General features: G+C 37.6%; 1 protein-coding gene across 1 annotated transcript; it reads left to right on the top strand.

Annotated features, from left to right (window-relative positions):
* Nucleotides 1-4,669: 4,669 nt before the first annotated feature.
* Smp_165780 (putative glycine cleavage system H protein) lies at nucleotides 4,670-17,546 on the top strand (the record flags this gene model as incomplete). Its single annotated transcript, XM_018789130.1, has 3 exons — nucleotides 4,670-4,676; nucleotides 16,796-16,927; nucleotides 17,440-17,546. 3 exons carry the CDS (start codon nucleotides 4,670-4,672, stop codon nucleotides 17,544-17,546), a joined length of 246 nt encoding a protein of 81 aa, XP_018654604.1.
* Between the last annotated feature and the right edge of the window lie 735 nt (nucleotides 17,547-18,281).

Below are 18,281 nucleotides of genomic sequence, written 5' to 3'. Positions count from 1 at the left end.
AGTTTGAGCCACGACTTATATTGTCAATCAGTCAAGTACACTAACACTATTCTCACTCAATACGTGACGCAATATCCTAAAATCATACATTAATAATCTCTGTATGATATCACCATCAAATATTAGGCCGTTAGTTCTCAGTTTTATCGTAACTCTCGTAAAATGAAAAAGTCCTTCATCCGTTTAAACTCAGTGTAAACTTAAAAATTATGTATTAAGTAGTCTCACAGCAATCAGAAATTTAAAAAGCTTCAAAGTCAACATATATTCTTGTGCCACACTTACACATAATAATACCTAAACTCAACAGCGATTCAGGATAGTACATTTCTGTTTTAAAATAAACCTTTTTATTTGCTTAGCAATGATAATAAAGGATAAATATTTATTCCCATAAAACACTATTAGAAGTATGAAAAACCTTGATTAGAAAGCTTAAACAAACATTGTAAACAACAGTTCTTTGAGTCATTAAATCTATGAGACATTACATGCATTTATAGTGCTGTTAACAAGGGATATATGTTTGTAAAGTGACGATAGCAAGCGGTCGTAATTGACATGTTGGAGTGCAACTCATTTATGAAAAAATGCAACACCTTTTAAATAAGCCATAGTGCTAGTAGTCCGTTGGTGTTATCAATGATTGTATTTGCTGTTAAGCATTAATTGAAGCCCTAATGACTTTTCATTGAGTTCACAAAGCTCTGAAATAGATATCAGCTTAGATTTTGGTAAAAACGTGCTGTGTATTTATTGTTTTATGTATTATGTTTTTTATTTGAAGCATTATCAGTAACAACAGAGGTTTTAAGATTGATAAAACATGAATATAGGTGTATTCAGCTTTTTCTATGCAAAATTAACCAAAAATGTGATGGTTGATGAATACGTGATAATCAGTCTGTAAATAGCTGCCTACTTTATTTTAACACCAATACATTACATTTACACGTTTCTTCATTGTGTTAGTTTGTTTATAGATACCGGATTAAGTTTTAAACAGACTCATAAATTCTTATGACATAGATAACAGTCAATAACATCACTTATTCTAATTAACGTAGCAAGCAGGAGTATTCAAATACTACAATTATCGAGGCAAAAAATACCTACAGTTCAAACTCCGATTATGTTAAATGTCCAGAAGCTAATACAGAAATTATGACCCCAGAGTTCCATATCTATCTCAACTATCAATGTGCCATGCCCTGGATACTATTTAATATTCCTAATGATGGTTTAAAACAGAGCAACCTATGATAAAGGAGATCTGGTATGCATCAAACTGACAACTGAAAATACAAAACCTTCGCTTCATGACCTAAATAGGTTTAATCCATTTAATAAATAAGTGATATTTGGTGGGTTTGATGACAGTGAACTTTTTACATCACCATTAGCAGATTCAAGCACCCATCTATATCCATCTGATATGTTTCTACTTACAACTCAATCTGTCATATAATCAGTCTCCTTAAATGAGATAAAACAGCGCCAATTCACATATATTATCATATACATCTGGGAAAATATAAATTTTTGATGAGAAGACAGTTTAACAAAGGGAAGATTTGGTTGTTGGTCTATACATGAAGGAGTCATACATGAATATACTCTTTTAGGCTACATAAAACCAGTCTGGTCATGTCATTATCGAAAGTAAAAATTGAATTATACTGAATTTCTCCATCACGGTTAAGTGATTGATCCCAAATTCTAATCCATATACATTCGTAATTATCATTTTCTGTCTACCTAACTGCATTACTTTTCCCGAACAACTATGACTGGCGATACACTAGTTGCAGGAAATACTTCAGTTCACTACACTTCAGCACAGCCCAACTCAGATTAAACCAGTGCAATAAAATTTGACGTTATTTCATGATATTGCAACTCGAGTTAGCTTCATTCTAATACATTTATTGGTCATTCTAATACAAGACCCATATAAGGGTCCAATGTAATTTTTTATCTTTTAGACGTGCCAATCCAAAGTTGGACGCATGCCAATCTCCCTATATTGAGGAAAATTTTGGGGGAACAGTTAAAAAAAACTTTGAGAAAATTGCACAAGAACTCCGAAATTTCCCCAGGTTTGAAGAAAAACCCCAAAGTTTTGTGGAAATCCCCAGAACGTTTTACGGAAATCATGGGTTTTTCCCCAATATTTCCATAGAATCTTATGAAACTTTGAGTTTTTTTGCCGAAACTTCCTCAAACTTTAGGGAAAACTACCATATTTCTTACGACTTTGTGGAAACCCCAAAATTTACCCGAAATTCCCGAAAGGTTTCTCAAAATAGGGAGATTGGGAGGGTTTATGAGAGCGTACTATTCACAAATGACTGATGACAAATATAGTATTTGGCTCGCTGTTGTAAAATCCTCTTGCTTTTGATTAAACACCTTAGCTCAAAATTGTACCAAGTATTTCATAATCATAGTGAGCGATACCTAAGTGGCAATTCTAAACTATAATTATTCCCAAAATTTAAAGACGATTCTGGACAGCGTAAGCAGATATTTTGAATTTTTGCGTCTAGTGGTAACTATGCTTCAGTTGTTCAAATGGGTTCAGATGGATTAGAAGCTTTCGCTTAAAGGGCTCTCCTATCTAGTAGCAGTGAAACGCCAATGCCTCCAGTTAGGAACTAAGGTATATTTAACGATAAAAAAGGAAAAAACATTTGTAAATTCCTAATCTCGCCATCTTGAGGAAACTTTCGGGAATTTCGGGTAAATTTTGGGGTTCCCACAAAGTCGTAAGAAATATGGTAGTTTTCCCTAAAGTTTGAGGAAGTTTCGGCAAAAAAACTCAAAGTTTCATAAGATTCTATGGAAATATTGGGGAAAAACCCATGATTTCCGTAAAACGTTCTGGGGATTTCCACAAAACTTTGGGGTTTTTCTTCAAACCTGGGGAAATTTCGGAGTTCTTGTGCAATTTTCTCAAAGTTTCTTTTAACTGTTCCCCCAAAATTTATCCAAACCGGACAAAATTTTCTCCAAAATAGGGAGATTGGGTTATAGAGTGAGACTATGCCTAATCCATAAGAATAAATCAAGTTTCCTCTCATAGGACTCCTGAGAAGTCGCTTGAACCAGCCCAGCCGGCAGCGAGTTCCAGAGTTTAACTAATCTCAAGGAGTATAAGGTGTGCCTACATTCCGTTACACTATGTTGTGTCTCAAGTTTCTGGGTGTTACCCCCACGTTTTGTGTTGGGAATGAGCTTAGGTAAGCTTTTCAGGGCATACTCAGAAGTGTTTAGGGGTCTACAAGTCATAAGAAAGTCACCTTTGAGATGTCCATACTTTAATGAGTAAACTTTTAGTGAGTTGAGGCGCTTTTGTTGAAGCGTGAATTCGAGACTTCAAAGAGGTTTCGTAGCTCGCCTTTGGATACATTCCAATGTATTCTTATCACTTCGATGTGAGAAGTGTAGTGACATACTTTTATGACGAGAACGCGATTGGTATAATGGAAACAATTATTATTATAACCAACTGTACCAGCGATTGTTTCACTGTACTTGTTTGTTTAACTGTACCAAACGGACTTTTTCTTCCGCTGTTCATCTTGCTTGCACGGACGTAATTACGCTCCACCGTTTTGCCAGTAATTTTTGGTATGTCTCGGTATTCTTTCGATACCACGAGATCGCCAACAAATATATCTCATCTGGACCATTAACAGCTTTCTGGATTTTGGCCTACCGAGAGATCCAAGTTGATATCTGGCACGTAATCTTATTGTAGTGGTGATCATAGTCATCGCGACTCGACGCCATCTACAGCAGGTGACCCGAAATTTCGAATACATTTCACCCTCTGGCAAACCTTCCAAAGAAGATTATCACGGTGAGTCTGTTATCTATCTATCCACTTTTGTTGCACGTATTCGTATTGATATTTTTAAATATATAATATTTTGGCAACAACTCAATATGGTCGATAACGATAAGAGTTGCATTAATATAATAGACTCAGAGGTACAGGCAATCAATTTCTGACCTGTTTCTTTTATTCCCCTCGATTTGGAAGTTTGGTTCGCGGCACTGAAATCCCAATTCCAGATCCGCCGCATAACGGCCTACGCTCTGGAAACGCTGCCTGAGGATCACTTAACTACTGTCCATGAGGTTGTCCTCAATGCGAATGTACCTAACGTTTACGATCGCCATCTATTCGTCCCATAATCTTTATTACAGCAATCTCAGGTCGCAATATTTGCTTAAAGTTTGTAACAGAGGCATAGGAATATTCGACAGTTAGTTATTACGATAAAAATGGCTTTGCTTCACCAAATATCTCCTCGCCGCCTAACATAACCCATGAAACACCAGATGATAACTAAGAAAGCTACCTCCAACAGGACCGGCCAAAACTGATGAATGAACGCTATTGCACACACCTTATCTTCATAAAGACAAATCAACGACATTCGCATGATGGTTTCACTTATAGGTGGTTCAGGTTGTCAACTCCACACTTGATGCCATGGATGCAATCACTAATAGATACACTATAGATGCTCTGCAAAGTGAATTGAACTTAAGGAAAACCAACATGGTTTCATCACAACAGCACATTTGGACTGGGTGCAATATATGCAGAATTGCAATTAGCACTGCCAGATAATCGAAGTCTACAAACCAGTTCGGGATGGAAGGTATGAATCACTTCTTATCGTTTATCTCCACACTTCACGATAAACCTCACACCCTCGCGAATCAATAACTTTCCAGCTAACAAACGATATTTGCTGGATGAGTGGGTAATCGATAATATCATTGAAAGATGAACCGTCATATAGGTTTTGGGTATATCCCTCTGACAATTGTTGCTGATCTTCAGGCTTTCCGTTAGCAACAGACCTAGCTCACAGTCATTCAAGGTTGTAGTGAAGCCATTACAGCACAGGGTTTACTCTGTCTGATCCCTTTGAGCAACTCGGAATATAATCGTTTGACACTTCTGGTGGTTGTATGTCAAACAATTGTCCTGTCTATTCTCTTGAAGTAGCACAAAGCCTCTTTCAAGCTATTGAAAATATGCGTTAAATCGAACAGCTCTCCACAGTTAGTGTTGTCCTTATATATTGGGGCAAATAGATCATGGTTTTCCGAGTTTTACAAACTACATATGACCTGATTTTCTCTTTCTAGGAATCTCACAAAGCTGGATGGATTATCTTTTTTGGAATTACGGAAGATAATTCAGATCTGAATTATCTACATATAAACTGTAAATTTCATACTCTGTGATATGATCTTAGTTTAATATATTCACGGTATATATTGTCATATTCACACAATAATTCATATTCATATAATTGCATATTCATTTTGGCTACCCGTTAGAACCATGATTTATCACTTTTAAACAATATATAATGATAGTTGACGAATAATCGCGTTCTGTATTTACATACTAATCTATATATCGTGTTTGGATGCTACAGCTCATTTAATATCTGGAATTACCTGTTCAATTCGGTGAGCTTGTCATAGTTTTTGGTCAGTATTTTTACCTAAAAAGCTGTTTCATATATTTGGTCATAAAGCATCATTACAATTCTAGGTGGTAATATTCTAAACTGCTTATCTCTACACCCACCCCCAATTGTAACTAATGCAGCTTTCAGTTTATATATGCACCACATACCGTACCCACTTTTATTGTTTGATACTAATTATCGACAGTTCTAGATTACTTTATCATATAAAGCTATCCTACGTGTAATATATATGTTAAAATTTACACAAAATTCACATTTATGTTCTATTTCGCCTCCATACATGTACTTACATGCATGCTGGATCTCTAACACAATCCTCCTGCCCTTCCCCCCTCTTGCATTTGATATCTTCACTAGTCGTTACGATGCATTCACTCTTGTTTCAAACACTGGTTTTGATTTCTAGACTATCTTGAGCCCTCGGGTTTGAATTTTGTACTTGTTTCTATTTCCAACATTTTGTTCAATTCATCTGCTACTTATCGCTTTCCAATCGTGCCCCAAAAAGAATTAAAAGTCCATGCTTACAGGCGTTCAGCCAAACTTAGGAAAAAAACACGGTCTAACACCACTACCGACACGGTTTCCGGCAGTTTCAACGAGTTGAGCTACTCCGTTCATCCAAAAGCTTAAAATTTTATGCCATTTCTCGTCATTGCAAGCATGTAAAAGACTCTGTTGGTAAACAATGATGATAATCACCACTGTAACCATATGGATGATATAAGAACTTTGCTAGTGGACATGAACATCTTTAATCCGCTCAAGTATCTCATCAGCCACAACCTCTCAAAGATTCCGGATCAGATGAATGACAAATAACAATTATAAACGGCCACTCAGTCGCACACAGATCTCATAGTCCTCTTGGTCAGGCTCCCGATGTGAACGCTGTCCCTCTATCGGGTGTCATAATAACAGTCAGGAGACCCTTTTGTAATTCCCCCGGCTTTTCTGCCGGCAACGGTAAATTTATTACAAATGATAACAAAGTTGTTGAATCTATTCCCCCTCACAACACAATTATTACCCTAGGCAATCCCACGAGTATTCATGGAACCACAAATCGTGATCTATACTTTAACCTGCTTCACTACAATAACTCTCAGTTTCTCATTCTTTCGTTCGACACCCTCTCTCTGTTCAATAAAATTACTCAGCTTAAAACCCTCTTATTTCTTGTAAATCAAACCATTACAGTTATTAAGGAAACGTGGTGTCAGTCATCAGTCTGACCACTCCTTGAATGTAACTCCATTTTCTTTCGAACCGATAGACGTCATGAAAGAGGAGATGGTACAATTATCTATGTCCGTTCGAACATCCAAGCGTGTAAATTTGAGAATGCATCTCTTGATGCTATAGATGACTACACTTGAGTTACCGTAAATTGTGGATCACTAAATTATCTACTAACGGGATGCATACACAGACCACCTCATGAGGATATTGACTTTGACAAATTGCTGGCAAACATATTTATCATTGCTTTGCACCGGCCGCATACGTCTAAAATCACCTTCGATGATTTTAATCTGCCGAAAATTACATGGAAGTTCGACTTCGGTACCAGGTTGATATAACAAGTTAGTTGAAACATCAGAACTTTATGGATGCTTCCAACGAGTCCGAAAGCCGACTAGGAGGAATAACATACTTGATCTATTATTCACAATCAACACCCACTCTATCTCACTGAACGTCAGTCATCAATTTTTTATGGGTGATCATAGAGTCGTATTGAGTATTGTTGATTCTCTGATCACCCTACAATTGAACTCCAAAGCTGCAACAGTGTGCCAGAGCAAGCAGTTTGATCAACGAACCTCAAAGGGCACTGAAACTCTTATTCAATACTTACCATGAGAATCTTATTTCGCCACAAATAATATTAACACTGCGCTTTTCAACTTATACCACAACCTGACATATTGCCTTTACTGCACTGCTCTAACTATCGGCCCTGGGGTGTATAACGCTAATAGGGGGCCAGAATACTCTTAAAACCCAAAAATCGAAGCACCTCTACCACAAGCATCATGACATGTATGTACTCCAGAGTATACTTGACTTGATCGGAAGAAATGATCCATCCAAACGCAAGTATCTTATGACAATGCAGAATAAAGCTCTAGGTAGTAAAATCACGGAATTATCAACACTTCAGCTTTTCAAATCCCGTATGGAATCGAATTCTCTTGGTACATCCAAAATCTTCATAGTTAATGGAAGCATTGTTGATGACCTTGATATTATTTGTGAACAATTCAGCCAGTATTTCTTGCAATGCTACCACACTGAAACCGAAACTCCCATCAATACGTTTACAATGTCGACATCTAGACATCTATCCAAAGTTGATTTCATATCCAACAACATCAAGCAGGCTATAGCTGCCCTGAAAACGTCCTACAACGGCGGATCTGATGTGATTCGTTCATCATTTGTGGAATATGGTAGTAGACAATCCCCATTATTTTGTTTAAAACTTTTCAACCTATCTATGAAATATGTGCCCTATCCATCTGTATGGGAAACATCTCTAACCACCCCTAGATTCCAAACCTCATCACATCGTGATATTGCTAACTATAGGCCCATTAATTTGACATGTGCTCCATCAAGAATCATGGAAAAAATCATACACAAATAGATATTATCAATTTAACCTTCAACTAGCCTGATTAACCCATTCCAACACGAGTTTATGACTAAACGCTCATGCTTCACATCGCACGTGAAACATTTTTGGTCAAATTACCCAGAAAAGAGATGATGGTCAGTCAGTGATAATTCTGTACTTCGGGTTTAGTAAGACTTTCAACAATGTCTCACACACACTTCTTCCAAAACTTTCTTCATTTGGCATACGGAATCCCCATTTATCTTGGCTCAAATCCTTTTTAGAAGATTGTAGCCAAGTCATCCGCTATGGCTCTTGCTACTCTAAGCCTGTGAATGTAACCAGTGGGGTTATACAAGGACGTTTGAGGAGCCCATTACCCTTTCTCCTTTTCGTCAATGACGTGTGCTCACTCTTTCAATACGTCAAACCTTCCCTTTATGTCGATGACAAAAGTGATTTATTCATTCTCTTCTCCCATCAAACAAAGATATATTTCAGCGGTAGTTCAAGAAGAAATAAACAAGTTACATGAGTGGACTGCGTCGAGTATCTGCCACTGAATGTTGAAAAAGGAGAATTTATTCATATAGGCCTCTGCCTTAAACTAAATCTGGCTATACACAAACACAAACTGGAACCTCTTAACACTGTTCATGACTTGGATTCGAGATATGGCAAGAGTCTGAACTTTTCCGAGAATAATACATCTCACTTATCTAAAACTAGAAGGCTCATTGGATTCATAATGATAGACTTTAGCAACATCGAATCGAGATTGTCACCACACAAAAATGTGTCTTATCCATTCCTGAATATGCTATTTTAGTTTACAGTAATTATAGTCATGGACATGATTAAAATTGAATGTGTTCAGAGAAGGTTCGCTCAGGCTGTTTTGGGACATTGTGGCAACAAGGATTACCAGCAAAGATGTCAACAACTCAAGTTAGAACCTCCCCAGATCAGGCATATCAAAGTAAACGTCATCTTTATCTACTGGCTTATAAAAGGGGATTTCTTATTCTTCGGCACCCACCCCTTTGTACTCTTTGATATCACCCCACACTCTGCGCAATAAGGAAAACATTCTAGCGATCCCGAGAAATTACACTAACTTATGCTGGAATTTCTTCGTTATTCGCTACACAACCATGTGGAACACACTACCAGTAAACCTCCACTGAAGTGCAACTACGATCCGGTTCAGAAGTCCCCTTATTGTCCCTCGATACACTAAATATCCTTTTCGTCCCTTCTTTTCCTTTTAAACATACTTACTTAGTGGTCGGAAAGGATTGATGCTCAACAGCGTAGAGAAAAGCACTCAGACGTCATCTGAATTTTTCATTAAATTGTTTTCCTTATTGCGCAGAGTGTGGGGTGATATCAATTCAATTATCTAGCAGTATTTATTAGTAATGTAGACGTATCATTTGTATTGCTCCAATAAAAACGTACAGTCTTCATCGCACGTTGTTTCGAAAGGACTTTATCCAGTGTGATAGTGTAATCATAGTATCGTGACGTTACTGCCCGTCTACTGACTCTACCGCATCCTTCGTAACGCTGACGCCGTGAAATGCAATGGGTGTTGAAGCCCAGTCATGAAGGCATGGACACTCCATGTAACCTCTTGCTTTTCATATTGAATATATTATTATTTCGTTGTTGTCAATGTATTCCGCAATAGTTCCTGAAGGGAACATTACTGGCTGTCGCAATAGGATCAGTCAGTATAGGCGATGACGCTCTTTAAACGTATGATTGTACTTTTTGCGTAGGCATTTCATGGCAACAGCTCAATATTGGGTGAGGTCTATTGTTCTAGTGGCTTATATAAGTGCACTAATACCTATATAGAACTACGTTGTTCAATGTTGTATTTTCCTTACCCTGAAAATTTCACAATATTCTCTTTAATATCCTCTGGTTTGCTATTAGTCCTTACCATCTCTTAACCACATATAATCTAACTTGTCTCTTATAACCCTTACCATTAGTTATCTTCATAGCAGTACTATATATTAAATGGATATCTAACCCATAATACCAATGCTTTTACCATCTGATTTGCTTATAACATGGAACTTGTAGAGACAGTGTATTCCAACTATGGTCCTTGATTAAAGCAATATTCATACTGACCACAAACGTAAGAGAGCCTAACATCATAAAAGGAGGGAGGGTGGCGTTACTAACCAGCCAACACGATGGTGGGGAAATAACTTCAATCCACCCATGTCTATAGGGCAGAACATGTTAAATTACGGCTCCTTATGTGTAATGGGATGTCACGAACCAACGGTATTGAGGCAAACTTATTCATGCAAAATACCTCTTTAAATCATGTTAAAAAAAGCTGAATTGGTTCCATGTCCTACCGAGTAGACCTATTACAAGCAAACTAGACAATTGGTTAAAAACGAAGCCCACTCCATACCCTATAAAATCTAAAAACAAAAACGAGAGTTCAAACAGCTTCGAAAAAAAGGGAGACAGTCATTTGTATCGGAATACCGTTTTCAGCACTTCATTTTATAATTACACAATTCCATACTTCTTTCTGAACTACCTTCATTTATACAGTTCCTTATCCACTCATACCTTGTTCATACTTATTTTTCTTTAACAAATTAGTATGCTCTTACCTAATAAGTACTTCAGTAACAGACAAATAGACCAAGTGGTTATATCTTAACTATTCCTACATGAATATTGTGTGCTCTGCTTTTCCTTCTTCCTTTTTCTTACACCTTTTTCAGCCCCCTGGAGATATCCCACCGAAAACAGATATGGCATGGGTGACTTCGTCCTACACCGTTATTGAAGCCTCAGATATTCCGGAGGGACATAAGGTCGAAGCTTCTAAAAGCCCCCAACTTCGCATGTATCCATTCTCGGCCATCAGCTGTTTGTTGCAACGCTACCTTCATAAAGTGCGCCAAGTGTGATATTGACATATTTCTTACGAAATCCATTTACATTAATATCTTATGAAATATCAACCCAGCTGAGTAATTTTCAACAGTGAAAATTGTAACTTCTTTAACAATTTGATCTTGCCTGCAAACCGGCATGCCTCATGTAACAATCTGTTATTTGAGAAATTATTATTATTATTTGCTACTACCTGCAACATACACTTTAGCAAGATCTCTCACTGCCTCGTGTTCAGATTACAAATATAGTTAAAACCAAGCATAAACCATGTGAATCGACATGGTTTGTTGCTTTTTGTCATCCACTTTTTGCAAATACCTTTTAACTAGTGTGGCCGACCGCAAACACTCAACAAACCTACAAACGGACACCCTGTATGGCGGCCCACATGTTGTAAAAATTCCCGCAATAACCCTCACAGAAGCTAACAGGCGCGCTGTCGAGTATATAGGTTGATCCGTAGTCGTGATGTAATGTGTGCAATTGATGAGTACATGCGGTAATTTCTTTCCAGTTTCGTATATTTCGAAACACTTGACGAGTATGGATAGCAGTACTGATAGATTATACTTTTAACCCTGATAATGCATAACCTACAACCAGAAAATGAAGCTCCATAAAAATGTAATTTAGTAATTCTACCTACTAACCTCCGTTAACTTGGTTTGATGAGTAGGTTGTAGTACTGCACAGGTTTATGCAAACGATTGACATTTAGGCGTCTACAACAACGAAAATCTAATAAATGGGCTCCCACAAACTCACTTAAGTAAATGCACGTTTTACTGTAGGTAACAATGGCTTTTCCATTCGGCTCTTGTCAATTAAAACCTGGGTTTTGTAAACACTCCTTAGTATTCATGAGAAGAACGCTCACTCCTGAGAAACTTCGTCACCACATCAATGATATATAACAAACAACTATGCTTGTCGGCTTTTGTAGTCACTTGTCAGTAGGGGAGTTACTCGGAGGGGTTGTCATGATGGGAGATTTATATTTTTGGAAACTGCAGGGTTTCCTGCAATTTCCAGATGAGTTACAATAAGCACTGTTCAACCAATTACGGCCTCTTGTGGTCTAGAAGCAAATTATTTTGCATGATAGACCTCTTTGGGGAGTTCTTCGTAGTCTGCAGTTATCCTGAAGACTAAGAAAATGAGTGATATTAGCAGTCCAGGATAATGTGAACAGAAAGTTGGGGGTGTGGGAGTCTCATTCTGTAATAGTTTTCACGTTTACTTCGAGATAATAAGAATAAATGTTACAAATATGTAAGAAAATTTGAGAACATAAAAATATTATCACAATATACAGGAATATATGAAGTGGTACGATATGGAACAGACTAACAGTTCATCGCTTGGCGTACTGGATCACATCAAACTTACTACTAAAGCGATCGTGCATATTCAGTATTTGACAATTCTTTTGTCTGTAACACCTTTCGTTACGTCATTGATCCATCTACCCAGTAATATACGGGACAGAATGTGTCTCGATTTAGGTCAAGCTTTGACATGATATGCTTGTTGGTTCAAACTTCAGGCTAGAGATATATGAGCTTCAATTGAGGTTAACGGCCTTGTGAGGAGAGACAAGAAACTACTATGTCGCCTGATTGTCTGACAAGCAAGAGACCGAGAGAAGATTCATCTCGAACACTACTAGATTTATTCCTGATTCCCGACTCGTGTAAAGAGACTAACAAATAAATAGATGACTAACATGACCACACCGCGCAATTAATTAGAAAAATACAATTATTTCCAAACTGGGTATTAGAGTAGGTAAATAGAGTACAAAAGGTTAAGTTTTAGTTACAATAGCTTTGGAACAGAAAAAGGTATGACAGTCAGTCATATATCAAACGAAAGTTTCTGGTTTGTAGAATAACCCAGGGATGAAACCAAATGTTAATATTTTACAGACTATAAATGAAGCTAAATAACGACCTGAAAATAGCTTCCGTTGTTTGTCGTGGCTTCTTTATTTCGATGTTCACATCACCTTTATGATCGGTATCTTAAAGCCAGTGAAACCAGAAGTAATAAACGAAGGATTTCGAAGTTACAATTAGGTACTGAAAGCTTCAAGAATTATATGATTTAAGCTGACTCGCTGTTGTAATAGATGCGAAGCACAGCATACTCAGATGCGATTTAGTGTGAATGCTTGACTGCAATAGCGTATTCAATGAAATTAATGAAGTTTTTATCACTGTCGAAACCTTACACAACTATTCATTTTGGGGATTTATTTACCACTAAACTAATTTCTAAGAAAAACTGTGACAGAATAAAAAGCAAGCCAAAGTGAACACTTAAAAGAAGAGGAAACTTGATTTGGGATCTCCGCAACAAATTTGATTTTAAAACACGAAGTTCAGCGAAGGGATCTCTTTTCAACGAATTTATTATCAAGCTGTACAATCGTATGTATATGAAAATGTTTTGTTAAAGTACTAATGATTTTGATCCTAAAACTGATTACCTAAATATGGGAACTCCTGAAAACCATGATAGATTGCACTTACTCAACCAATACTAAGCAGTTCGGACACAGTCTCCTCTTTAAAACAGGCATGGTTTGAGGAAGGGTCACTCTTATATAACCAACCAAGTAGACAGATGGACAAGCATCCTTGATCACAAGGGGAAGGTTGATGTCATTTACCTTGACTTCTCAAAATCTTTTGATAGGGTCAACCATATATGTCTTATCAATAAGCTCAAACGATTGAGTATCAACACAACCTCTAATTGACTGACTCACTTCATATCTAAAAATCGACATTTTAAGGTCAGGGTTAACTTCACTTTCTCTCAGGCTATGGAATGTCATATTGGGGTCACCCAGGGTTCAGTACCAAGACCTTTTCTTGATTTATATAAACGATCGTCCACAACTGGTATTGTATGACTTATTACGTTTTGCTGATGGTGTGAAACTTTGGAGAGAGATACGCAACCAAGAGGACATACTGGGACTTCGGGGGATCTGACTCTACTTCAAAGTTGGGCAGACGACAACGGACTTGCCTTTAACATTTAAAATTATAAAGTGGTCCATCTGCGACATGTTGCAGACTACAGTTATAACTTAAGAAACTCCTCTCTAGAAGTACACCGAGTCGAAAAAGATTTAGGGGTGCTGGTACCCTACGATTCAAAGTCTTACGTTAACTGTGACAAAAATACCTTTCGAGCAAATCTTGTACTGATAACATTAAAGGGCGTTTTTGGTCAGTTTGACGGTAGGAAATTCTACATAATCCTCAACAGTTTTGTTCGGAAACACTGTATTCCCTACCTCATTCCAAAAGGATAAGAACACTCTGGAACGTATCCAACGGCGAGTCACGAAATAATTTCGGGGAATCAAATTCAAACCTTACGAAGAGCTCCTCCAATCACTAAACCTTTCTTTACCCATTAAAGTGTAGGCGTCTTAGAGGTGACCTTATGGCTTACAGTATCCTTAACACTTCTGGACGTCCCCTTAAACACCTACTTAAGTTTAGCTCAAACACAAACCTTAGGGGTAACACCCAGAAACTAGAGACACAACACAGCAGAACGGACTGTGGATACAACTTCCACTCCTTAAGAGTTGTCAAATGCTAGAATTCGCTGCCGGCGGAGATAGTTCAAGCGACTTCCCAGAGGTCTTTTGAGAGACGACTTGACCTATCCTTAAGGACTAAGGATAACATATTATTATGATTTACCAACTTCCTTTCTTGCCTAGAAGTATTCGTGATCCACTGCTACTAGACACGGAAGCCCATTAAGCGAAAGCTTCTTCTATTCCGTCCACAACCATTTGAACCATTTGAAGCCTTCCAAGGTCGTTGTGACGACAAGGCGGACGGATATGGAAGTACCCCAACTCTCAGTTTCGATTATCAGGTTTTCTTAATACGATGTTTTATTTCTTATTGTTGTCGATTGTTCTCATTATTTAACGTATGCACATTCTATATGCTTACTGAGTTTTCGGCCCATTTTTTCTCCGGTTGTATTATTTCCCAGATCCACATACGGTTCTCCACACTCTCCCAGCATAAAAGGTACCTTTAGGCTGGATCCAAATCTAACAAACGTTGGACGTTAAACTTTACATTTATACCGTTTCTTTCGGCAATACACTAGCCACAATAGCATCGATCGTTGCCATCTTGTTCGAACAGAGCTCTCGTTGTAGGCTAAAACATTCAGCTGTATGAAAGCATCTTAAATCGGTCAACAGACTTCCCGCTCTCGAACGAACGAAAATGTATGCGGGTTTTACACACCATATAGATAAAATACTAGACATCTTTCCACAACTTCTAAACCCTTTAGTCCCAACTTACGCCTGTTACCCCTCGTGGTGGAGCATAGGCCGCCCACCAGCATTCTCCATTCGACCCTGTCCTGGGCAGTCCTTGTTATTTCTTTCCAGTTGTTATTCATCCTTTTCATATCTGCTATTTCCCGACGCAGTGTGTTCTTTGGCCTTCCTCTTCTCCGTCCCCCTTCCGGATTCCAAGTTAGGGCTTGCCACGTGATACAGTTCGATGATTTCCTTAATGTATGTCCGGTCCACCTCTAACGTCTTTTCCTAATTTCCTCTTCAGCTGCAAGCTGGTTTATTCTCTCCTATAAAACGCTGTTGCTGATATTATCTGTCCAGTGAATGTTGAGTATTTTGCGTAAACAACTGTTTGTAAATTCTTGTACCTTCTTGACGATGGATGTAGTAGTTCTCTACGTTGCAGCTCCGTACAGTAGGACAGTCTTGACGCTCGTACTAAAGATTCTCATTTTGTAATTAGTTGACAGTTGTTTTGAGTTCCATATGTTCTTCAATTGTAGGAATGCGGTCCTTGCTGTAATCCGAAACGGACGTCAAAACTTCACTTAATTACCAAACTTTCTAAAGAACTTGCTAATACACCATTTGCAAATCAATGCAGGTAGACAACTACTTGCAAATTTTCGTGGCACTCCATAAACTACAAATTGGGGTTGTCTGTACCTCAGGAGTATGAGGGCTATTCAAACTGCGAACTAGCTTATTGTGTCAAGTATCTGAGTTGTTAAACCATAGCATAATCAATAAAAGTGTTTGTTTGGCGTGGTAACTATTCATCTGACGTTAGTCGAATAAACTTTCGTTCATAAATTGCAATTACCAACAATTAATACTTCACTCACCAAGTACCTAGATTTAATCTTGTTGCTTCAAGACTGCTGCACTTCATCAATGGCTTTGCCTTTAGAATTTTATTTGTAATTGATATCTCTTGACATTTCGAAGTATCATCGTTTTTCACTTCTAGTTATTAGAAACTAAATATTCCCATATACTCCGCTACATTTTTGGTCGGGTTGTATTCTCACGGAACTGAACTTTAAAACTGAAATGTATGTGTTATTAGGTCGACCAACTTCCCTTATTTCAAAAACCATCCTATTGAGTAGAACTTTCAGCACAAGTTGTAAACTGACCTCCAGTAAGTCAATATCTTTTTGAATAAAAGCAGATGTCTACTATACCCAAAAACACGAGTGGATCAAAGTTAATGGTGATGTTGGGACTGTAGGAATTTCTAAATATGCTGAACAGAATCTGGGTGATATAGTGTATGTTGAATTACCTGCTGTTGGAGACAAGGTCAATGTTAATGGTATTTCCTGGTTTTATGACCACTAAAAGTAGATCAATGTGCCGTTGTCGAATCAGTCAAGGCTGTTAGCGAAGTATACTCTCCAGTGTCAGGTACCATAATTGAAGTCAATTCAGATGTTGAAAAAAGTACAAAAATAATCAATCAGTCCCCTTCAGATGAAGGTACGTTATGCGTATTTGAATCTTCTGGTTTGCTTATAAACATTTTCCGTCTATATGAAATCATATTTCTTCTCAGAGCCGTCAGAAAATTCTGTAATGTAGTTAGTTATTCAAAATGAGCATCATAAGCATGAGCCCAAAAAGGCTAATAAATAACGAGAAGTCCATCCATTCTACTATCATCAACTGTGAACCACGTCGCTGAGTTTTCAGTTACAGTTTTCCAAGTATTGAGCATCCCAACCAATTAGCCTATATCCCTCCAATATGTTGAGTTGTAAATTGGTAGTTGTTATCTTCATCCGTTTACCCACCTTAATACTGTTTAATCTCGCATCAAATATGAGTAGTGGTTTGGAATGTACAAAATATCCAGTCAACATCGACTAGTTTACTGGGATTACCCAAAACTATGCATCTAACCTCAGGATTATTGACTCATTTCCCCCTCCCTATGTTAACAACACTTCGATTTTGCATTTCCGACTACAAACTCCAGATTTCAATTATAGTGTTTCTCTCTCTTACTAAATATGAAAATACTACGACAGGAAATTATTACGAAGCTCACTTTGACGATAAAGATATGGAAGTTGTATTTCAACAAAAACCATTTTGAGGCTTAGTGAACCGTAAAGAGGATATTCTCTTAGTAACGTAATATGATTTGCTATAAAAACACCAGTAACAACTGTACGCAATCTATTGCACAACGTCATATTTTAAGAAATAGATGTTAAAATACTCATCTCAACCAGCTCCAAACACGATAATAGGCTCAAGTACACCGAGCGCAAACTGAAATGTCTTCGTAATGGCTACGAACAATGCTAGACAACAAGATCCAAAGAAACGCACAAGGACGCGCTTAATTTTGGCTCATCAAGTAGACGAGTTAAAAGGTCAGCCACCAGTAAAGTTGCCATCAAAAAGACAAACTAGTGGTTTATTTTCAGACCATTTTACTGAAATGATAAATAAAAAACTCCAAGTAATAATCCAACCTCCCCCCTATTTCCCACAAACCATCGTCCTAAATAGTGACTACCTTAGTGGCAACATATCTGATGTGCTCAAGTTTCATTCTCATATGACACGTTTATGATTCAGTAAGCGGTGGTTTTGTCCCTTGATCCTTATCGCGGGTCTTTACTCCTGAAACAAAATAAATTTGCTTGTAAGACCTCGACGTATCTCGTCCTCAAAACTAAAAACCGTAAATATGTTCCCAAGACGCATTTATTTATAAAAGGGACTGTTTTAATTAGTTTAAAACCATGACATTGGTTTCCGTATCCAATCTGGTAGTTTCGTGTATGTTCTTGTCAGAAGGTACTAAGAAAGCACACACAAA

The sequence above is a fragment of the Schistosoma mansoni genome, chromosome W, assembly GCF_000237925.1.
Source record: "Schistosoma mansoni strain Puerto Rico chromosome W, complete genome".
In the NCBI taxonomy this organism is placed as follows: Eukaryota; Metazoa; Platyhelminthes; class Trematoda; order Strigeidida; family Schistosomatidae; genus Schistosoma; species Schistosoma mansoni.
Note: the sequence above shows the minus strand (reverse complement) of the source record. Positions and strands in the feature narration are given on the sequence as shown.